This window comes from Dendrobates tinctorius, unplaced genomic scaffold, assembly GCF_039654945.1.
Source record: "Dendrobates tinctorius isolate UK_male_01 unplaced genomic scaffold, ASM3965494v1 ptg000093l, whole genome shotgun sequence".
Taxonomy (NCBI): Eukaryota; Metazoa; Chordata; class Amphibia; order Anura; family Dendrobatidae; genus Dendrobates; species Dendrobates tinctorius.
The window spans coordinates 20,589,863-20,614,411 of NW_027361761.1; the positions used below are offsets into that span (position 1 = coordinate 20,589,863).

Below are 24,549 nucleotides of genomic sequence, written 5' to 3' on the forward strand. Positions count from 1 at the left end.
GGGGTACTGCCCCTCGTCAGTGCATAGTGTGAGATCTGGTTTGGCTGTGAGAGAGGCGTCTGACCGATATCCAAGAAGTATAATTTCTCCTTGCGGAGAATGACATGCTAAGCATGTCGAGATGAGGAGACTTAAAGCCGCAATGCTCCTCTGGGAAATATGCTAATTATGCAAATTGTCTCTTCAGAGAGGAAGAGGACTAGAACTCTAGTGCCACCTATCGGAAGTAGCAAATTGTGGTAATAAACGGTTGAAAATCCAATTGGAAGAGTGTTTCAAGGCTCTGTCCTGTCCCCATTGTTGTTCAGCATTTTCATAAATGACCTATATAACGGAACTGAAGGTCAACTAGTCAAATTTGACGATGGAAAGCTAGTAGTCATAGCTATCACTAGACAAGACAGAGAAAGGATTCAGAAGGATCTACATAAGCTTGAACAATGGGCAGTGAGTAGGGTTGATCGAATAGCATCGGATAAGTCCTTATCTGAATAGCTATAGCTCTTCCCGAACAGCTGCATCGGGAACCTGGATACCTGGAATGCTCCCAATAATCAGTTGTTCAGCTGACCGGGATGGGGCCAATCATACCAGAATAAGGACGGGGCCAATCATACCAGAATATGGATGGGGCCAATCATACCAGAATATGGATGGGGCCAATCATACCAGAATAAGGATGGGACCAATCATACCAGGAACGGGATGGGGCCAATTATAAGGATGAGGCCAATCATGCCAGGACTGGGATGGGGCCAATCATACCAGAATAAGGATGGGGCCATGCATACCAGAATAAGGATGGTGCCAATAATACCAGGATTGGGATGGTACCAATCATACCAGAATAAGGATGGGGCCATGCATACCAGGACTGGGATGGGAGCCAATCATACCAGGTTAAGGATAGGGATGGGGGCCCTGCATAACAGCATAGGGATGAGGGCGATCATTCCTGGCAGTATAAGGATGAAGGGGACCATTCCTACCAGGATAGGGATGAGGGATCCATGCATACTAGGATGGGGATGAGGGGACCATGCATACCGGGATGGGGATGAGGAGGCATGCATACCAGGGGATACCATAGCTGAATACAGTGTCCGGTATTGTTGTTAAACTGGACGCCTGTAGAAAGAGCTCCACTCATACCATTGTAAGGAGAGTTCCGCTTGACAGCAAGCATTTTAGGATTTCTTCACATGAGACTCCCCAATGGGACCGCAGCCAGTCAGTTGCTTCTGCTGGATCCGTAAAGAATATGGAGAAGCCCTCGTGGACAATCCAGAGTTTAGTTGGATAAATCATTGAGTACATCACATTCTTTTATCTAAGGTGCTTCTTGATTTCCATAAACTGTGCCGGTTGTTTCTGGAGTTCCATAGAAAAATCTGGAAAAATCGAGATGGTAGCATTGTTGAACTTAATAGGGCATTTTTGCTGTGCCAAATGTAGAATAGTATCCCTGTCCTTACAGTTGAGGAGGTGAGCCAGGAAAGGCCTAGGTGGGACACCCGGAGGAAGGGGTCTTGTAGGGACCCTGTGGGCCCTTTCCACAGAGAATGTAACAGAGAATTCATTTCCCAAAGAAGACTTAAGCCAGCCCTCCAGAAATTGCTCAGGTTGCTGACCCTCCGAGTGCTCCGGCAGACCAATGATTCGGATGTTATTCCGATGTAGTCTATTTTCCAGATCGTCCGCTTTTTGTTTCCAGGCGTTTATGGAGCCGGACACTTTGGTCAACTTAACCTCCATAGGCGCAATAGTGTCTATCTGGGACACGCATGTTTCAAATACTGAAATGCGCCCCCCAAGGCCTGCATGTCGTGCCGAAGACGCCCCACCTCAGTGTGCACGTCCTCTATTTTCCCAGTTAGGGATGATCTGGTCAGGGATATGGCCTGCATCAACTGTTCAGACGCGGGTCAGTCCTTCTTGTTCATCTCCCTCCCCACCGTCAGTGGCATGGATTTTGCGCTGATCTGCAATCTTAGTCTGAGGGATTATTTCTGAAGGACCGTTAGATGGATCAGGTCTTGCAAACTCATTTAATTTTTTCAGCTACTCCTGAACCCCTTGAGCGATTCATGATTTAAAACAATATGGTGCAGCAGGATGGATGAACTTATATCCAAGGAGGTTTCACACTCCCGGCAACAGACACAGCAGGGGTATTGAATAATATATAAGTCCTGGAACCGCTCTAGACAGCTCTTATCAAGAATGTGACGTGAGAAATTCTGGGATGGTACCAAGATCCTATGCAACAATGGGGATCTGCAGTGCCTGCAGAGACAGAAATGAGGGTCCAGAGACCCTTAAAATGGCACTACCAACGGATCTGGTGTATTAGATATGGGGAGTGCGGGGCCCGTCTCTCAGAGCACTCACCGCACATCCCTCTTAGATGCCTCCACATTATATTTCCACCGCACAAATGGCCCTTCTAGGATATGATCCGGCGTCACCTCCTTCCTGAAAGAGCACGCCTGAGGAAAATGGCCGCCATCTCACACAGGGCCCGCTGCCACCCCGAGTGTCTTCAGCGGCCTCTGCGCCGAAGTCCCACTCCGCTCTCCCGTGGGGGGCAGGGGCTTCCCGGAGTCCAGAGGGTCCCAGCGCTGCCGACATATTGCTCCAGAAGGGGGTCTCAGACACAGGATGGTCTCAGGATTGCAGGAGCCCAGACAGAGCGCGTCTTCCTCACACTGCTACATAGCCACGCCCCGAAGTTACAATTTTTGAAGAGCATTTAAGCTGATTTGTCAAAAGATTTCAGAACACAAACTGCATATGTGGCTCCCCTGAGGCTCAGTCGCCACAGAGGTACTGCACCTTCTCCTAAGGTGTGGTGCCCCACCATCCAGGTAAGGTGGGAACTCCTGACCACGCTCCAACACTCGCACCCCACACAACAGGGTAGTTCAGCAAAGCCACATTGCGGCTCTTGCTTAGAGTGTAGCAGAGCACCTTTGGTGGCTCCCTGCTTGGAACACGAAATGTGCTGGGAGGTGGGTGGAGTTGAGAATACATAAAAGAGTGGGAAGGTTTAGGATTGAGGTCAGTCAGTCATCAGGAAGTCACTCAGAGAGGATTGAGGGAAGAAGATCCCTCAGAGAAGGATGGAGGAAGGAGTGCTGCAGCAGACCTAAGTGACCCGGGTCTGCTGGCACGGGAAAGGAAAGGAGGAGAAAGACATTGACCTGAAGCCTGAGCTTCCATAGGAAAGAAAGACAAGTACGGAACGTAGGAGAATAAGAGAACACAGAGGACGTGGGTTAGGAAAGAACCCTGCCTAGAAGTTCTAAGCGCAAGGCCGGGGCCCGGTCCCCGAGGTTGTATGGACACTAATGGTTCTGCAGCAGACACCGGTGGAGTAGTGGACTGTAAATGCACTACTCCCATCTAAGACTTGGGGGCACAACAGCAACACGGATAGAGAGCCGGGACTCAGGAGTAAGGAGTCCCCGAAGCAGGCTACAGCTGTCTGCCGTACAAGTAGAGTTCTTGGGAACATCTGACAGGAGGAACTCCAATGTAACTCAGTACTAGGAGATCTTCACACTAAAAGGCGCTATAAGAGGAGACGTTCAGAAAGGCACGTGTTGGCGGAGCGTGGGAAGGGAGCATTCCATCTTGCCTGGAGGTTGGCCGAGTCTCTGACCCGGAGGACATGGCACGGAGGCCGGCACCTGTGTGTATTACAGACTGTGAGTAAAGCTTTGGAACTACAAGCCCTGGTGTCCTCCATTGATTCTTGCACCAACACACTCAGCACCGCTACATCTGGGTACCAGCTTCTACACTGCCTGCGCCTCTCCTCTTCCCCTACATCTACACTGCCTTGGGGCTACAGCTCCACCTGTGGGGAGCTTCACCATCTTTGCTGCAACCCATCACCAGCCCCAGAGGATCTGCATGCAGCGTCGGCTTAACACCTCCCTTGCCGAACACCACGGGTGGCGTCACGAACTATTCATCCAACTACATTCCACTATTCACAATTTCCCCATTACTTGGGCGCCCAGGGCCACGGTCCGGGTCACTGCTGCTGTGACACATACCACTGATACCGGCCCGATACCGAGTACCCCACGGCCCTGGGAGGGCGACCCACATACATTAATAAATAGATCTCGAGGACCAGATGAGGCTGGTGTACTCACTTTCAAAATTCCATGTAAGAATGTCTGGTAAATCTTTTGTTAACATTTCTCTGCCTCAAATGTACTCACAAAATGCTCATTTTGATTTGAGGATTATACCGCTCTTCAATACACTGGCCTCATCAGGTTTGTGAGATCTATTTAATAATGTCTGCAATTTTTATTGGGACAGATCCAGCTTAATACTTTTACTTAATGCCTAGAAAAACTGTGAATTGCTGCCAAATAATACTGCTATACAGTGTGCAAATAATGAGACATGTGAGATTGTCAGATTTTTCTAATCAATGGAAAAAATTGATTATTTTGCTTTATTTACTTTTTTTTTTTACTCTTTTATTTTAATAAAAATAAAACATTACCAAAAATATCTGCTAGGAAAATAATGCATATAGATGACCGAAAATTACATCCATTATCTGTCCACAAGCGGAAGAGTAGGCAGCAGCAGGAACATTTGGTTCGCCATGATCAGGATTAATCATGGGGTTGTGGTGATGACCAGCGCACATCTGTGCCCCGGAGGCTGCTGTGCCAGCTTCACAGTTTTGCTGAGTGACTTTCAGGGTTTTGGTCAGCAGCTGGGATCTTGTGTAATTCACAGCTGGATTCCACTCACCATCGTAGACTGGGTGGGTGTTTAGGTCAACATTTCAATTTTTATTTTTATTTTTTTACATTATTCTGTCTTTTGTAGGCTGTGTCATCATATATTTATCGTCTTTAAGACACCACGATGGAGAGTCGCCTTGTAGATCGATATTAAAATCAGCATGCAGTGTCTTAAAAGTTAAAGGAGTCAGGGCTACGTTTTCTTTTTTTTTTCTTAAAAGAGTTAACCACTACTACTCGGACACCTCCTTCTGAATCCCTTTACTCCCCAAGCAAAACATATACTCCCCTCCAGCGCCATTCGAGCAGTCTTGACACTGGCTCGCATGACATTATTATGTCACGTGATCCCTGCAGCCAAGCGCTGGCTTCATTCTCTCCTCCTATGACACAATTGACAAAAAGTTACTGACCTTGGAAGAAGATGAGGAAAACTAAAAAAACTGAAAACAGCAACGTGAGGTGAAGGGATTAATACATAGGGATTCAGAAGGGGTTGTCAGAGTAGTGGACAACCCCTTTAATTTTAACCCATTCATGACCTTTCACATGCTGGTACGTCAAAGGAGGTGTCCATGCTTTTGATGCAGGCTCCGAGGCCGAGCCCGCATCTTACCCCGCGTACTTGATAGTTGATTTAATCAGCAATCAAGAGTCTTCAACAGCCGCAGGTTGAGCACTGCTCCACCCGCAGCTATTAACCTGTTAAATCCCACTGTCAATCAGTGACAGCGGGATTTAACATGTGCCAGCCAGAAGTGCATTACAAGTCCCAATCATCAGCACCCTGTCACATGATCGTGGGGCGCCGATGGATTCTAACAGCTGGGGGGATGCAGAAGAAACCTATACTTGTCATTGTGAATCTCCTATGAATGCTAGCTCATGGCCAATGAACATAGGAGATCGTGATTTGTGCTATGCATAGCAGTGTTGAAGCCCTGCTATGTATAACACAAGAGATCGGACGATCGCATCTTCAAGTCTCCTAACGGGGATACTGAAGTCAGAAAAAATTGTGAAAAAAAGTTTTTAAAAATATAACACACCAAAAAACCCCACAAAAGTTCAAATCCATTATATCCATCCATTATAAGTTTATACTTAGAACATACAACACTGCCCTTCACCTCTCCAAACAAACCTATTTCAACACCCTCATTACCTCACTGTCCAAGAACCCTAAACGTTTCTTTGATACTTTTCATTCCCTACTCAACTCAACCCAATAGTGCAGGCTCCAACCACGGATCTTCGAGACGACGATCTGGCCAATTACTTCAAAGTAAAAATTGACCATATCCAACAGGAAATTATCTCCCAATCACCTCATACCATGCACTGTCCTCCCTCCCCCACTGCATCTAGCTCACTCTCTGATTTTGAACCAGTCACAGAAGAAGAAGTAAGCAGGCTCCTTGCATCTTCTCGCCCAACCACTTGCACCAGTGACCCATTTCCGTCACCTCTCCTCCAGTCCCTTTCCCCTGCTGTAACCGCCCACAAAAGAAAAATATTTAACCTCTCTCTTCTGGTATCTTTCCCTCCTCATTTAAGCATGCCATCATACATCCACTACTTAAAAAAACATCCCTCAACCAAAACTGTGCCGCTAACTATAGACCTGTCTCTAATCTTCCTTTCATCTCTAAACTCCTGGAACGCCTGGTCCACTCCCGTCTTATCCGCTATCTCTTTGATAACTCTTTTTTCGATCCTCTCCAATCCGGTTTCCGCTCTTTACACTCTACTGAAACTGCTCTTACTAAAGTCTCTAATGATCTACTAACAGCTAAATCTAATGGTCATTACTCCATGCTAATTCTCTTGGATCTCTCTGCAGCATTCGACACTGTGGATCATCAGCTCCTCCTCACTATGCTCCATTGGCCTCAAGGACACCGTTCTCTCCTGGTTCTCCTCCTATCTCTCTGACCGCTCCTTTACTGTATCTTTTGCTGGCTCCTCATCCCCACATTGTCCCCTTACTGTTGGGGTTCCTCAAGGATCGGTTCTAGGCCCCCTCCTCTTCTATTTGTATATTGGTCAAACAATCTGTAGATTTGGTTTCCAGTACCATCTCTATGCTGATGACATCCAGTTATATGCTTCTTCTCCTGACATCACGCCTGCCTTTTTAGAAAACACCAGTGATTGTCTAAACGCTGTGTCTAACATCATGTCCTCCCTTTATCTGAAACTGAACCTGTCAAAGACTGAACTCCTGGTGTTTCCTCTCTCTACTAATGTACCTATGCCCGACATTGCCATTTCGGTGTGTGGTTCCACTATTACTCCCCAGCAACATGCCCGCTGTCTTGGGGTCATACTTGACTCCGAGCTTTCATTTACCCCCCATATTCGATCACTGGCTCGCTCTTGTTATCTGCACCTCAAAAATATTTCCAGAATTTGATCTTTTCTTACTTTTGATTCTGCAAAAACTCTTACTGTTTCTCTTATTCATTCTCGTCTCGACTATTGTAACTCTCTTCTAATCGGTCTCCCTCTTACCAAACTCTCCCCCCTCCAATCTGTCCTGAATGCTGCAGCCAGGATCATATTCCTCACCAATCGTTACACCAATGCCTCTACCTTCTGCCAGTCATTACAATGGTTACCCATCCACTCCAGAATCCAGTACAAACTTATTACCCTCACCCACAAAGCCCTCCACGACTCAGCACTAGTCTATATCTCCTCCCTCATCTCAGTCTACCACCCTACCCGCGCCCTCCATTCTGCTGATGACCTGAGGTTAGCATCCTCAATAATCATACCCTCCCACTCCCGTATCCAAGACTTTACACGTGCTGCGCCAATTCTTTGGAATGCACCTCCCAGGTCAATACGATTAGTCCCCAATCCCTACAATTTTAAGCATGCCCTAAAAACGCATTTATTCAGACTGGCCTATCGCCTCAACACATTAACCTAATCTATCCCTGTGTGGCACAGTCCAAAGTTTTACCATAACCTGGTTCCCCGCATCATGTTCCCACATGCTTTATGCATCCATTAGCCCTCTGTGTCTGTACTGTTACACACTTAACATTATGGCTGGTCCATACAATCAGGGCAACTGTTACCACCCACCTTTCGTGTCTCCCTCCTCATAGATTGTAAGCTTGCGAGCAGGGCCCTCATTCCTCTTGGTATCTGTTATGATCTATGTGATTATTGTTATGCTGTAATGTCTATTGTCTGTACAAGTCCCCTCTGAAATGTAAAGTGCTGCGGAATATGTCGGCGCTATAGAAATAAAATTATTATTAAATTATTATTATTAAATCACCCCCCTTTTGCCCCATTGAAAATAAAAATTACCGTAAATAAAAAATATACATATTTGGTGTCGCTGTGTTTAGAAATGTTCGATCTATCAAAATATAAAGTAAATTAATCTGATTGGTAAATGACATGAGAAAGAAATTAAAACATTAGAATTACATTATTTTTCCCACGCAACATTGCAATAACATCCAATAAGAGGTGATCAAAACTTTGAATTTTTTTTCATACAAATTTCCAAAAATTTTCTCACCACTTAAATAAAAAAAAAAAAACCTATACGCTTGATATCTGCGTACTCGTACTGATCTGGAGAATCATATTGCAGGGTCAGTTTTACCATAAAGTGAACATGGTAGATAAAAAAAAAAAAAATTGTGAATTTGCACTTTTTATTGCAATTTCACAGCCCTTGGAATTTCTTTTCCCGCTTTCAAGTATAATATTTGGTAAAATCAATGGTGTCATTCAAAAGTACAACTCGTCCTGCAAAAAAATAAACCCTCATACGGCCATCTTTATGGAAAAATAAAAAAGTTATGCTCTTTGGAAGAAGGGGAGGAAAACATGAAAAAAAAAAGATACAAAAGGTCTGTGGATGAAGGGGTTAGTTGGGGGAAACAAAGGGATTCAGAAGGGGTTGTCAGAGTAGTGGACAACCCATTTTATTTTAAAGGGAGTATGTCAGCACAAAATGACCTTTCAAAGCAAGCATAGGCACTCAGCGCACCTTCCCATCTACTTGCTATGCATCTATCTCCACCTCCATCTTCCTTGATTGACAGGAGCCACAGAAGGGAGAAGTGCAGAGTAAAATGGAAAATAATTAGATTGGAAGGTGCACTGATATGTTTTGTTATGTTAAGGGTACACCAAGCGTTTGAATTGTCATTTGGTGCTGAAAGACTTCTTTTATAGAGGAGCTTGCACCAAATTTTTCATGTTGAACTGGACACACAATGTCATAGTGGCTGCATAGTAGAATAAAAGGTTGCGAAGATATTGCCAAAGTATTTGGCAGATAATGAGTTAACTTTTGTTAAGTTCAAGCAGGTTTGGACAGTTTTCACTGGGGAGCTGTACTTCTCCTTACATAATATGCTGACCAAGGATAAGCAAGTAGCAACACAGGAGAAAAAGAACACACCCAATGCCATAGCTTAGACCAGGATTATCAGTGTGTGAGATCAAAGAATACAGCGCTGACCTCCGGGTCTAACCTCCTGCATGATTAGAAAACACATCTTTCATTTAATGACCCTACGGAGGGACTGAGTTTAGCTGTGTCACATTCCAAACCCTTTATCATTTTTCTTCCTCTCCAAGCACTGTAACCTTTGATGTACTGCCCCTCCCCCTACACTGCCTGTCCACAGATGTGTCTGTATCACACTTATGTCAAATGAGCTCACATCATCTTTTAATTGCTCTGCAGTTAGAGCAGAGCAGGGTGTCATTATATCTCACACACTAATAGCTCAGAACAGACAGGTTATTCCTGTGGGAGACGTAAAGACAACCCTGATCTCATTGTAGAGCAAGTACAAGTTGCTTGATTACAGTAGACTTAAGTGTGATTACATCTCACATGTTGAGAAACTTGCACTAAGCTATGGTGAGGGCGTGTCTTTTCTCCAGTGTGTAGCTTCCTACTTATGATTGGTCAGCATCATACAGGAAGAAAAAGTACACACCATCAGTGAAAACTATTTTATAACACTAATTTGAACTTAACAAAAGTTAACTCATTAGGTGCCAATTACAAAATAGCGAAATAAAAAAAAGTTTTATTCCACTCTGCAGCCACTACTGCACCGTGTGTCCAATTCAACATGAAAAATTTGGCGAAGGGTGTTTTTTTTAATTTTAACTTAAAGAAGACATCAGCTTTATTATGTAGATCCATTTGGCCTCCTGCATTAAGATGTAAGTGCTTCTGCGAGTGCGGATCACCATAATCACATTTTTTGCCATCATTTGCATTTAAAGGGTATTTCTACAAATATTTAACTTTTTTGTTTTACTATATAAAAGGGAAAAAAAATAAGATTTTATTTTGGTTTCTAAGGCTTGCATTTGTCTTTCTTACCTTCTTCCTTTTTCTCTGTTTTGTCTTAGCTGAATCAGGTGTTTGTGATCCATTACCAAGAGATCCATGTTGGTTCTTGCCCATATGTTGAGCACCGGTTGATGGAGGATTCGGGGTGGCAGGTGGAGTGCTCTCTGGGGTGTCCGGATTACTTTTCATAGGCTGATTCTGAAAAAGGGTCTTTCACGGAAGAGATTTTACATTAGAACGGTCGGGTGATAAAGGGACAGGTGACTCGGTAGACACGGTTTGTGGCTCACCTCTGAAGGATGATGACTTTGGATGTATGTAGCAGACAAGGCATGTGTGAATGGGTCGCTGGTCTTTGGAGACATGTCTTGCTTCACAAGAAGAGCCAAATCCACTAACTAGAACCCAAGAAGTCGAGGGTGGATTAGATAAGCAATGAAAAAACGTCAACCTATTACTATTAGTGATGAGCGACCGTGCTAGGATAAGGCGTTATCCAAGCATGCTTGTGGGCTAACCGAGTGACTTTGGCGTGCTCGAAAAATATGTTTGAGTCCCCGCGGCTACAAGTCTCGTGGCTGTTCGACTGCTGCAACGCGTGCAGGGATTGCCTAACAAACAGGTAGTCCATGCATCTGTTGCGGCTGTCGAACAGCCACGAGACCTGCAGCCACGGAGACTGGAACATATTTTTTAAGCAGGCCGAACAAGAAGCAATCAACACATACTCATCCTAAAACAGCACCACTAAAAACTACAGGCCCGCCAAGCAAACACCGAGAATTGACACAAGTCAAATCAACCAAAAAAATGAAAAACATATAACCTTCAATTGTTGGCAGCTAGGGCATATGCGAGCCAATTAGAAAAACTAAAGTCAAAGCACAAGAAACAATTACAAACCCTACAAGGATGACTACAATTGTATTAAAAATGATGGCTTTATTGTTTGAAATTACATTAAAAAGTAGATAAAAACTAAATAGTGATGGGTGGTATCATCATGGAAAAATAAGTTCTAAAGAAGACATAAAATACAACAACTGGTATGCAGGTAAAATACAGAAACAAGACGTTAAACAACAATCCCAAACACATAGATGAGCCAGGCATGTGGTGAACATTTGCTATAGATAGTAAATAAAATTACAAGGAAACTTAAAAGAAGACATTGGTGCCCAAATAGATTCTTACTCGCCCCTGATGAAGCTCGATGCGAAAAGTGCGTCGGGTTATAGGGAAGGGGTACTCCATACAAGTGTGCATTACTATCATTATCTGAACTTTTATGTGATATCATGCTTACCCTAGTTATCTGTATGTACCTTAAAGTTCCTTAACATACACAACACTGGCTGTTTTATCTTGTACATTTTGAGTATTCGTCCCTCAATACTGTGATTACCCACAATCTAACTCTGTATGGATTTGTAGTAATCACACAAGGGAGTTTTGTTATTTTGCATTTATCGATCGACCACTGACCGCGATCCAAACGGATTGGAGGATTTGTCCAGAAGGGCAGCTGCCCATCTTATTTAGCACCAGCACACCTCCTCCTGATTTCCTCCAAAATACCATAAATTTTATAATAATACTTTATGGAATGTTACAGCAAACCATTCAACAAAGCAAATACTAAAAAAAAAAAAAAAAGAAATAATACCTGCGCCACAGTTTCATAGGCCAGATAGGTGAGTATCTCCATTGCCACAGCGTTTGGCTTAATCTCCATGCTGCTACAGTCCAGCCAGTCTCGGAATTTGGAGGCCTTTTTAGCTGTCAGGTTACACAAAAATATTTGGTGTCATCTCTGTTAATTTTGTATTGTTATCACTAATAATAAAGTAAGAAAGCACCAATATTCCAAAGAATACACATCCTCTATTGTCAACCCTGTATACATTATAGGTCATCAAGATGGAGGCAGTTCATTATGATGGGTGCAACCTACTTTACAACATGTCAAAATTTAATGGAAGTAATGGAGCCAAAATATTTATTTTAGCCTCCATGCGGTAAAATAGAACAGAAAGATCTAGAAGAGTGAGCGCGAGATTGAGTTTGATTATTGTATTAAATGTCCCGTTCTAGAATTAAAGTAACGCGCGCGGTGTAAAAGCACAAAACAGCATAAACCTGCATTTACTGCCTCGCACAACAGGTGTGAAGTAGACCATTCATGTTAATAGGGTGTGAACATCAGTGGTTAGTCTGGGTCACTTAATGGCCCCAATAAACCAGCAGCCATAGCGCGAAAACGTGCGACGCCACAAAGGAACAACATCTTATCTGCAATAAATGAGGTGTATTCAACATTAACAAGGTTTACAAGATAAAGTAGATTTTTAAATAAATATATATGGGTTTATATTGTATATGCATATATAAGTCTGTGTATTATACATATACACACACACAGTGGCATGTAAAAGTTTGGGCACCCCTGGTCAAAGTTACTGTTATTGTGAACACTTAAACAAGTTGAGATGAAATGATGTCTGAAAGTTATAGATGACATATTTCCTTTGTATTTTAGACAAAAAAATGTACACAATGCTCAAAAAAATAAATGGAACGCTAAAATCCCACATCCTAGATAACACGAAATTAAATATTCCAATTGCAAATCTATATTCATTACATAGTGGAATGCGTTGAGAACAATAAAACATCAATGTAAATCAAAGCAAATTAATATCCCACAGAGGTCTGGATCTGGAATGATACTCAAAATCAATGTGGAAAATCAAATTACAGGCGGATCCAACTTCAGTGGAAATGCCGGAAATTCCTCAAGACAAGAAAATGATGCTCAGTAGCATGTGTGGCCTCCAGGTGTCTGTATAACATTCCTACAATGCCTGGACATGCTCTTGATGAGGCGGCGGATGTTCTCCTGAGGGATCTCTTCACAGACCTGGATTAAAGCATCAGACAATGCCTGGATAGTCTGTGGTGCATTGGTTGATGGAATGAGACATTATGTCCCAGATGTGCTCTATTGGATTCAGGTCCAGGAAACGAGCAGGCCAGTTGATAGCATCAACATCTTCATCATGGAGGAACTGCTGATACACTTCTGCCACATGTGGCCTAGCACTGTCATTCATCTGAAGGGACCCAGGGCCCACTGCACCTAAATATGGTCTTAAAATGGGTCTGAGAATCTCATCCCGGTTACCCAACGGAAGTCAAGGTACCTCTGGCCAGAACATGGAGATCTGTGCGGCCCTCCAAAAAATGCCTCCCCACACCATTACTGACCCACTGCCAAACCGGTCATGCTGGAGGATGTTGCAGGCAGCAGATCGCTCTCCACAGTGTCTCCAGACTCTGTAACGTCTTTCGCATTTGCTCAGTGAGAACCTGCTCTCATCCATGAAGAGTACAGGACGCCTATGTCAAACCTGCCAATCTTGGTGTTTTCTGGCAAATGCCAATTGACATGTACGGTGCTTGGCTGTATACCACCCTCATTGAGTCTGTTTCTGACAGTGTGCAATAGGGAATACTGTAGGAAAATAAAAGCGCAAAATAGGGTCTTATCCGATGGAGATAGTAAGGTATGCAATCAGATTGTACTCACCTGAGGTATCTTTACTTTAAAGCATAGAAACTCATCAGATTTGACAGCTGCTGCGGATCCACAGGCCAAAGACTGATGACCAAAGAACGAAGTATCAAAATGGAGAAATTCAGGGATGTCACCCGCACTGCTGTACAAAGTACGATCCACACGATTGTAATAAAGAATTGACCATCAATTCTTTATTACAATTGTGTGGATTGTATTTTGTACAGCAGTGCAGGTAAAATCCACAAATTTCTCCGTTTTTGACAGTTTGAGCGAACACATGGATGATGGTGGCCTGCTGGAGGTGATTTTGCAAGCCTCTGGCACTGCTCTTTCTGTTCCTCCTTGCACAAAGGAGGAGGAAGCGGTCCTGCTGCTGGGTTGTTGCCCTCATATGTCCCCCTCCACGACTCCTGGTATCTGCTCCATGGTCTGGACACTCTGCTGACACACACAGTTACCATTCTTGCCACAGTTCACATTGATGTGCCATCCTGGATGAGTTGCATTATCTGAGCAACTTCTATGGGTTGTAGACACCGTCTCATGCTATTATATAGTACCTCTAGGGGTAAGAGAAATGACAAAATGCAAAAGTGACCAAAACAACAGGCAAAAAGGATGAAAACAGAGAAATAGTCTGGTCACCCCCTGCAGAATCACTCCTTTGTAGGGGTTGTGTTGCTAATTGCCTATTATTTCTACACAGTAGCGTAGCTACCGGGGGGGAAGAGGGGGCGATGGCCCCGAGCCCCGCGCTCTGATGGGGCCCACCTGAGCTATGCTATCTAACTATATCGGCGTGCAGATCGCGCCGTTACAATTACATGCTGCAGCAGGGAGTGAGTCATGTGACCGCTCCTCTGCAGAGGAGAGGGGGAGGGGAGGTCACTCACCCAATCCTGGCTGAGTGCACTCTCCTTGAAAGCTCCCTGCTGCAGAGAAGTCATCAGCTCCAGCAGCAGCCTGGAGGCAGGGGGCTCTGCCTCTGCCTGTGAGCCGCGTTCACTGTCTGCTCTGCACTTGATTGCTTCTGACTGAGAGGAGCCTGAAAGCTGAGGAGCATGCTGCTCCAGGACCAGTGGACACTGCACACAGCATGGGGATTGATGAGTATCTATGTTAATTACTATCTGAAGTGTCTAATCTGTTGCTTTGGATATATACATACAACTTACTGCTATTTGGGGTGTAATATTCATTACATGATGCTCTCCTTACGTGTTACATAGTTTTCAGGCACTTTGCAGCAGTCACTGATGCGCTATATGGCGATGCTTTGTCTTGGCCTGGGAATTTACTGCACTTGGGACTGAGAGAAAAGTGCAAACTAGAGATCGCACTGCTGGCTGCAGTCATTGAGCTGTGCAGAGAAAGCGGCGCATCCTCCCTGGCAGGCAGACGGAGGGTTAAACCAGTGTATCGATCACCTTATCTCTCTGTTTGTGCTGGCGTGTAATTATTAACCTACCTGATACCAGGCTGACAGCGAGTCCTAGAGGATTAGGGTATGTGCACATGTTGTGGATTAGGCTAGTTTCACACTAGCACTTTTGAGCGCAGCGACGGCCTGCGCACGGCCGCCACTAAGCCCCGCCCCCTGCCGCGCCTCCGCCGGTAGCTCCCTGCGTCCCCTATCTATATCACTGGGGGCGCAGGCCGTGCGCAGTATGCGTTTGGCGGCGCATGCGCCTTTTTGACGGTGCGCGGAGCGCAACCAAACTGCAGCAGGTTGCGTTTGGCGCAGGTTGGCGCACCGTCAAAAGGACGCATGCGCCATCAAATGCATACTGCGCATGGCCTGCGCCCCACAGTGATAAAGATAGGGGACGCAGGACGCATGCAGCGTCATGCACCGGTAGGCAGAGCTACCGGCGGAGGCGCGGCCTAGCGGCGGCCGTGTGCAGGCCGTCGCTGCGCTCAAAAGCGCTAGTGTGAAACTAGCCTTACTCTGCGGATTTTTCCGCACGGATTTGGCCAAATCCACAGGTTAAATGACCAGCGTTTTACCTGCGGATTTAGTGCAGATTTTGTGCGGATTTCCCTTGCGTTTTTACACCTGCGGATTCCTATAATGGAGCAGGTGTCAAAACGTTGTGGATTCCGCACAAAGAATTGACATATTGCAGATTTAAATCTGCAGAAAATCCGCAGCGTGTGCACTGTGTTCTTCATTTCTCAGACTGTACTGTACAACGCAGCAGAAACTGCTGCTGATCCGCAGGACCAAATCCACTGCGGATCCGCAGCAGAATCCGCAACGTGTGCACACAGCCTAACTAGTGTTTGCTGCTCCCAGAGTAGAGCTCCTACTGGGAAGTTACAGTAAGTCTGGCACTTGTAGTGCCACAGCAGCAGTTAGTGCTTGATGACAAATAGCTGTGGAATAGTGTGTTTCTATACAGCGATTGTTAGTGGCATGGACATGTTACTAGTGTGATATAATATATTAGTATCAGTAATGCAGGTGACTTATTGTTGGAGTGAATCCTACAATGTGGTAAGCTACAGGGGGGAGGGAGGTCACCCCGGAACCAGCGCTTTGAGGGGACCCACCCACAGCACGCCGATAGTGTTACATTCTGCGGCAGATCAGGCAGAATCGATCTCCCTGCTCTGCCACCCGGCCGCTATGGGGCCCTGCGCCAGCAGTGGGTCCCCACCTGTCATTGCAAAATCAACTGTGTTGGTTGGATGCCATTTCAGCTGACTTCATTGATGAGAGAAGGAGCATTACGCTCCCTCTCCCATCATCCCCTCTCATCAGCTTCTGATGTCACTAGCGCCAACACTGACAGGGGTCGCAATGACGTCACTACTCGGAGCCTACAGTCCGGAGATGTGCGGTAGCTCGCAGCAGTGAAGAAACCAGGAGGAAAGGTGAGTTTTGGATCTATTTTTTATGAGGCTGCCTATGGGGTGCATTATATAAAGGGCTGCATTATTCTATAGGGTCTGCCTATGGGGAGTGCATTATACTATATTGAGGACTATAGTGAACTTGTCTGGCACATTATACTATATGGAGGCTATCTAGCGGGCCATCATACAGTGTTGGTGCTATCAAACAATTTGGGGAATAATAAGCGGTCAGTGTATATACAGTGAGGGGGGATTAGACTGTGTATAAGAGAGCATCATACTGTGTATAGGGGAGCATCATACAGTGTATAGGGGAGCATCATACAGTGTATAGAGGAGCTGTACAGGGGGGAGACTCATGACATTATTAAATGTAAAGTGGGCTCTTATTGTTATAGGGAACTCAGGTAACTGTGACTGTCAAAGGGGCACAAATGGCGCTATTACTTTCTAGGGGACAAAATATGGGCACTGTTTTCGAGAGTTGCTTTAGTATTTAGAGGGCACAGAGAACCACACAGCAGGTACAGTTAAAGGGACACATACAGCAGCAGCGGCTCAGCATTGGGGTATCAGCAGGGTACGGAGTTTGGGCAGGTAGGGAGTAGTCCCATTGGTGACAGTGCTGAAAATATGAGACATGAAATGAATCCTTGTTGTAATCTCTGCAGACGAGTCCTGGCTGGAAGAAGGTGTCATGTTGGTCTGGGCCAGATGGAAAAGTGAACGATTCCATCAGAAAGAACGTCAGCTGTAAGTTACCATCTGTAACTGTGCTGTGATCTCTTATACGGTATGTTGTGTAGGACAGGTATCTACCACTCACTATATGGCGGTAATATCAATATTGGTCATTATTTAGAAACTATATTCAGCAACAGCGCGGTCCTCTGCTGAGGTTCTCCTCCACCATTATTGTGCGTCACGGAGTTGTAATCAAGGTTACCTGGTTGGGGGCCCACTCAGAAGTTTCGCCCCCCCCCTGAACCAAAACCCTAGCTACGCCTGTTTCTACCTGTTGTCTGCTCCATTTACACAATAGCAGGAGAAAGTGTTGCTTCAGAACTGGACAGGTTGATTTCACAGAAGTGTGATTGACATGGAGTTACATTATGTGGTTTAAGTGTTCCCTTTATTTTATTAAGCAGTGTATATTGACATTTTTTACATTTTGAAGCTTAAAAAAAGGGCTGATGAAAAAGTTTGGGCACCCTTGGAGATTTGTATGCTCAGATTTCCTCCTCCTGGACCTGTCTTCTGCCTTTGGCACAGTGGACCATTCCCTATTACTACAGACCCTCTCCTCTCTTGGTATCACAGACTTGGCCCTATCTTGGATTGCATCATACCTAACAGACCGGACATTCAGCGTCTCCCACTCACGCCCCACCTCCTCATCGCACCCCCTATCCTTCAGAGTCTTGCAAGATTCAGTCCTAGGGCCCCTGCTCTTCTCCATTTACACCTTCGGCCTCGGACAGCTCATAAAATCTCATGGCTTTCAGTATCACCTCTATGCTGATGACACACAGATCTACATCTCTGGACCAGATATCACTTCCCTACTAACCAGAATTCCACAATGTCAGTCTTCTCTTTCATCCTTCTTCTCCCCTAGATTTCTAAAACTTAATATGGACAAACAGAATTATTCATCTTTCCCCCATCTCACGTAACCAACAGACCTATCCATTAAAGTAAACGGCTGCCCACTCTCTTTCAAACCACAAATCCAAGCACTTTCCACTTCCTGCCATCTTCAACTCAAAAATATTTCACGGATCCGTACATTCCTACACCAATAATCTGCAAAAACCCTAGTCCATGCTCTCATCATCTCCCGCCATGACTACTGCAACCTCCTGCTCTGTAGCCTCCCTTCTAATAATCATAATAATCTTTATTTTTATATAGCGCTAACATATTCTGCAGCGCTTTACAGCTTCACACATTATCATCACTGTCCCAGATGGGGCTCACAATCTAAATTCCCTATCAGTATGTCTATGGAATGTGGGAGGAAACCGGAGTACCCGGAGGAAACCCACACAAACACGGGAAGAACATACAAACTTCTTGCAGATGTTGTCCCTGGTGGGATTCGAACCCAAGGCTGTGGTGCTATCCACTGAGCCACCATATTTCCCCTCCAATCTATTCTAAACTCTGCTGCCCGACTAACTCACCTGTCCCCCTGCTATTCCCTGGCCTCTCCCCTCTGTGAATCCCTGCACTGGCTCTCCATTACCCAAAGACTCCAGTTCAAAACCCTAGCCATGACATACAAAGCCATCCACAACATGAGTCCTCCATACATCTGTGACCTCGTCTCCCGGTACTTACCTGCACGAAACCTCCGATCCTCACAAGATCTCCTCCTGTACTCCCCTCTTATCTCCTCTTTCCACAATCGCATACAAGAGTTCTCTTGTGCATCCCCCCTACTCTGGAACTCTCTACCACAACATATCAGACTCTCGCCTACCATGGAAACCTTCAAAAAGAACCTGAAGACCTACCTCTTCCGACAAGCCTACAACCTGCAGTAACCACCGATCCACCAAACCGCTGCACGACCAGCTCTACCCTCGCCTACTGTATCCTCACCCATCCCTTGTAGATTGTGAGCCCTCGCGGGCAGGGACCTCTCGCTCATCCTGTACCAGTTGTGACTTGTATTGTTTAAGATTACTGTACTTGTATGTATTATGTATACCCCTCCTCACATGTAAAGCGCCATGGAATAAATGGCGCTATAATAATAAATAATAATAATAATAATAATACTAATAATTTCTTTGACCAAAGTTTCAGACCTTAATTAGCCTGTTAGGGTTATGGCTTGTTGACAACCATCGTTCAGGCAGGCTAGGTGAGGCAAATTTCCCAGCTTTATAAAAACCCAGCCTCCTCTAATCTTGTGCCAAAAACTGTAGCCTGGGGTCTTCTAAGCAGTTGCCTAGAACTCTGAAAATGGAGGAGGTCTACAAAGCAGGAGAAGACTATAAAAAGATAGAAAAGTGTTTTCAAGTTGCCCTTTCCTCAGTTTGAAATGTAATTAAGAAATGGCAATTAACAGAAACAGTGGAGGTCAAGATAAGGCCTGGAAGTCCCAGCAAAATATCACTTGGGGCTGCCCGTAGGATTGCTAGAGCGGCAAATCAGAACCCCGTTGTTAGGCTTCGGATTTCTGACTCTGCACAGCAGGAATCCAGAGCCGTACATCCAGCGGTCTCCCATTCTCCTCCGACCGCTCGAGGTCCTGCTCAGCAATCTCGGCGATCCGGGCGTCCTGCTCAGACCCCCTCTGTGAGTCTGGATGTTGCTGCCACCTCTGGTGCAGCAATGGTAGCGCAACCTGCTTTGCAGGGAACCGCTCCAAAGGCTAAGTCCTCTCGCCGTGCTACTGGGCATGCCCGCAAGATGACCTCTCAGTGGAGAGCAGGGGTCACATGCTCAGGTCCTGCGTCGGATCTGATTGGTCCTTCTCAAAGTACTGGAAGGTCCCGGAAGCACATGACTATAAAAAGCCCGCATGGCGGCTCGGCTATGCGCTAGTGTAGACTTATCTGCTATTTGTGTATGGTGACGGATGCATGTGACTGGTGACTGACTTATTTGAAACCCCTTCCCTCTGATATTACGAGTGGTGACAGAGTGTTGGTATTAGTCAGCGCCAGGTAGTGGCAAGCTATGCGCCACTGTGCTCACCGCGCCCATCACTAGCGTCCGACAGTGCCCGGCACTGTCGTTAATCGGCTGCAGTTACTGCCGCGCTGCGCTCAGCAGCACTTCTTGGCGTTCGCGGCTGCGACGCCACACGCTGGCTGGCTCTGTGAAGTCAACAGGTCCAGCGTTTATACCCAATTTACATTAGGCCTTCTCTGTGCTTTTAACAGAGCCTGCCTTAAGTGCCTCGGGTGACGCTAACCCGAGTGCAGTACTCCGCCTCCTGGCGAGTCTGCCATTATTCTGCAGCGGTCTTTCCATCTACCGCATGGTGGACCCCAGGCTGCGAACGCACCTCTGTTATGAATGAGTCACCGTAGCAGGCAAAAACAGAAATACTAGCTAAGTCCAGAAAACCAGAGAAGTTGGCAGCTATCGGATTGCAGACCCCTGAACCTATCAACAACAACTAGCAGTAGCCGTGGGGGGTTCCTACGGTGCCCTAGACGCCTCGATCACAGCCGGAGAACTACATAGCCTAAAGACAGAAAGGGAAATCTAAACTGCCCCAGAGCAGACCCCAAAGCAATAGGCAAGCCCCCAACATATAATGACTGTGAAGCAAGATGAAAAAACACTCACACAGATAGAAAGATAGGCTGAGCAAATGATGGGGCCCAAGCTAACTAGATAGGACAGGATAGAAAAGCTGCTGTCTGTAATCCGCCAAAACCTTATCAAAACAAGAGCCAACAGCTGATAGGGAAAAAAAGCCCTGAAGACGCTAGGCTTCAAAAAGACTATATCAGTACTCAGGTATTTTCTGAAGACAGAGCAAAAAGGAATTCAGCTCACCCCAGCAGGGAATGGCAGAAATCAAGGAAAACAATGCAAAACAAAACCAAAACACAAATGCAAAAAGTAGAGCAGAAAACTTAGCTTTTGAGGCGCAGGAATCAGACTGGTCTCCTAGAATCCCTCAGAGAGATCACCAGCAAGGCAGAAGGGCGTCGGCTGCCTTATATCCAGTCAGTAATTCCCGTCACCCAGTCATCATCATCCTGCCCAGGTGCTTGGTAATCAGCCTCCCTACCTTCCTTCACCAGAAGAGGGAGTTCATCAGACCTCAATGGTGATGGGGAAAATGGACTCACAACACACCTCCTATTATTTATATTTGGTGCGTTCCGCCATCCCTAACATTACAGTAGCGCCAGGGTCTGGCTGGTAATGGCAGATCTGCAGCAGCTGCAGTGCTACATTCGGCAGCTGGAGACCAGGTTGGCGGCTATTGAGAGCACCAATTAAGCTGCGAATGCTGAGGCTGTCTCACGTGTGCCCACACTTTTGCCCACGCCGACAATTTCTCGCCTCCCGCTCCCCGACAAGTTTTCGGGTGACAGCGCCACCTGTAGGGGATTCGTGAGCCAGTGCTCTATTCAGCTTGAGTTACTGGCCGCACGGTTCCCTACAGAGTGGGCTAAGGTGGGGTTTATTGTCTCATTGTTGTCTGGCAGGGCATTACAGTGGGCTACGCCATTGTGGGAACGTGATGATCACGTGGTTCAGGGTGCTGCTCAGTTCCTCGCGGCCCTGAAGCAGGTCTTTTTGGGACCACGGGTCACGCACGATACCTCACTCCAATTATTATCCCTAACACAGGGGTCGCTCTCGGTTAGTCATTATGCCGTCCGATTCCGGACATTGGCTTCCGAATTAGAGTGGCCGGACAAAGCTTTAGTCCCGGTGTTTTGGAGTGGGCTAGCTGAGCACGTCAAAGATGCTCTAGCTACCAGAGAGGTTCACACAAGTCTGGAGGAGCTGATTGCCGTCTCCACCCGAATTGACCTCCGGTTCACGGAGCGCGGGCTGGAACGTCTGCAATCCAGATGTAGGGTTAACTTGGCTCCCACATTCACCGAGCCGCTAAGATACCCCGCACAGGAGCTCTCATCCTCCGAACCTATGGAGGTGTCTCGCACCGGTCCCAAGTCGCGTCCGATGCGAAGCTCCGTACGTTGCTATCAGTGCTGACAGTTTGGTCACTCGGCTAGCACATGTCCTCTGCGGGCGAAAAAACATCCACGTCCAGTGGCCGTAGGTGGTGGTCCGTCCAACATGAAACCTTCTCACCCAAACCGGTATTCCGGGGCACCTTAGACAGTGGGTCCTCCACCTGGGAGGCAGAGGTTACCGTGGATTCCGGGGCCGAGGGAAACTTTATGTCCTCAACCTTCGCCCAGAAACACGCTATCTCTCTGGTATTACTGCCCCAACCTCTGACCATCAGGGTGGTTAACGGTGCACCATTACCCTCTCAGGTGACCCATCAGACAGCTCCACTCAGGCTTTCTATCTCACCCTCTCATCGTGAGATTCTGTCTCTGCTCATCTTGCCAAATGGCATCGACCAGGTGCTTCTCGGGGTTCCCTGGCTCCGTTGCCATGCCCCTCATATTGATTGGGCTTCAGGGAATATACTGGGTTGGAGCAAGGACTGTGAGGGAAGGTGCCTGAGGGGCAGTGTTCAGGTGGCTTCCACTGAAGTGCCTGCGGATTTCTCCGCGCTCCCTAAGCCCTACCACCAGTACGCGGACGTCTTCTCCAAAAAATCTGCGGAGACGCTCCCGCCGCACCGTCCCTACAATTGCCCAATAGATCTCTTGCCAGGCACAGAACCTCCTAGAGGCTGTGTGTATCCGCTATCTCTCCCTGAGACAGAGGCTATGTCTCAATATATCCAGGAGAATCTGGCTAGAGGTTTTATCAGAAAATCGGTGTCGCCGGCTGGTGCAGGGTTCTTCTTCGTACAGAAGAAGAACGGAGAGTTGCGTCCCTGCATTGACTACAGAGGTCTCAACGCTATAACGGTCAAAAACAAATACCCTCTCCCGTTGATCTCTGAGTTATATGACAGGTTGCGAAGAGCCTGGATCTTTACAAAATTAGATCTACGGGGGGCGTATAACCTGATCCGCATTTGCGAGGGAGACGAGTGGAAGACAGCTTTCAATACCAGGGATGGCCACTACGAATATCTAGTCATGCCCTTCGGCCTTTGTAATGCGCCTGCTGTCTTCCAGGATTTCGTCAACGACGTCTTCCGCGACATGCTTTCTACCTCGGTGGTGGTCTATCTGGATGACATACTCATCTTCTCGCCAGATCTGACCACCCACCGGAGAGACGTCTGCAGGGTCTTCGACCGTCTGCGGGCGAATTCTCTTTACGCCAAGCTGGAGAAGTGTCAGCTTGAGCAGGAGTCCTTGCCGTTCCTGGGCTACATCATCTCGGCCCAGGGGTTGGCTATGGATCTGGCCAAACTACAAGCGGTAATGGACTGGCAGGATCCCCACTCACTCAAAGCGGTGCAGCGCTTTCTGGGGTTCGTGAATTATTAACGCCAGTTTATACCTCACTTTTCCACACTGGTAGCTTCTTTAGTTGCTCTCACTAAGAAAGGAGCTAACCCCAACGCTTGGTCTGAACAGGTCTCCAAGGCCTTCTCCTCTATAAAATCTCATTTTGCTGGCGCTCCCATCTTACATCGTCCCGATGTGGATAAACCGTTTATTCTGGAGGTAGATGCCTCTTCCGTCGGTGCAGGAGCAGTCCTTTTCCAGAAGGATTCTCAAGGTCGGAAGCATCCCTGCTGCTTCTTCTCTAAGACCTTCTCACCGGCAGAGAAGAATTACTCCATCGGCGACAGGGAGCTGCTAGCAATGAAGTTGGCCTTTTCCGAGTGGAGACATCTCCTGGAGGGAGCCCGGTTTCCCTTCCAGGTGTATATGGACTATAAAAATCTGGTCTATTTACAGACGGCCCAGCGCCTGAACTCTCGTCAGGCTAGCTGGTCGCTCTTCTTTTCCCGCTTCTGCTTCACCCTGCACTACCTTTCAGGTGAGAAGAACATCCGTGCGGATGCTCTCTCACGCTCGGTGGTTTCAGCAGAGGAAGGAGAGGCTGAGCCTCGGCTAATTCTCCCGCCTGAGAGCTTTACGACCGTGGCTCCAGTTGCTCTCGAGTCAGTGCCACCGGGCAAGACCTTGGTGCCTCCTCAGCTACGGCCGGAGGTTCTCGCCTGGGCACACGCCTCAAGGGTAGGTGGTCACTTTGGCAATAAACGGACCACAGAACTCCTGGCTAGGTCGTATTGGTGGCCGCATATGACTCGAGATGTTAAGGAATACGTACAAGCATGCGTCTCGTGTGCACGGAACAGACCCTCTAGACAGAGGCCGGCGGGGCTATTGTATCCTCTGCCAGTGGCGGATAGACCTTGGGAGATGGTTGGCATGGACTTTGTGGTTGGC

The 24,549-nt window shown here is 46.7% G+C and overlaps 1 protein-coding gene across 7 annotated transcripts in view; it reads right to left on the reverse strand.

Moving 5' to 3' along the window:
- Positions 1 to 24,549, reverse strand: part of SUPT3H (SPT3 homolog, SAGA and STAGA complex component) — a 578,628-nt gene that overhangs the window by 106,368 nt on the left and 447,711 nt on the right. For all 7 annotated transcript variants that reach the window (XM_073586526.1, XM_073586527.1, XM_073586528.1 and 4 more), the window contains 3 exons: positions 11,795 to 11,907; positions 10,419 to 10,526; positions 10,159 to 10,338 (listed from right to left, as the gene is read on the reverse strand). In XM_073586526.1, coding sequence (XP_073442627.1) covers positions 10,159 to 10,338; positions 10,419 to 10,526; positions 11,795 to 11,907 — 401 coding nt within the window. The remainder of the gene's footprint in view (positions 1 to 10,158; positions 10,339 to 10,418; positions 10,527 to 11,794; positions 11,908 to 24,549) is intronic.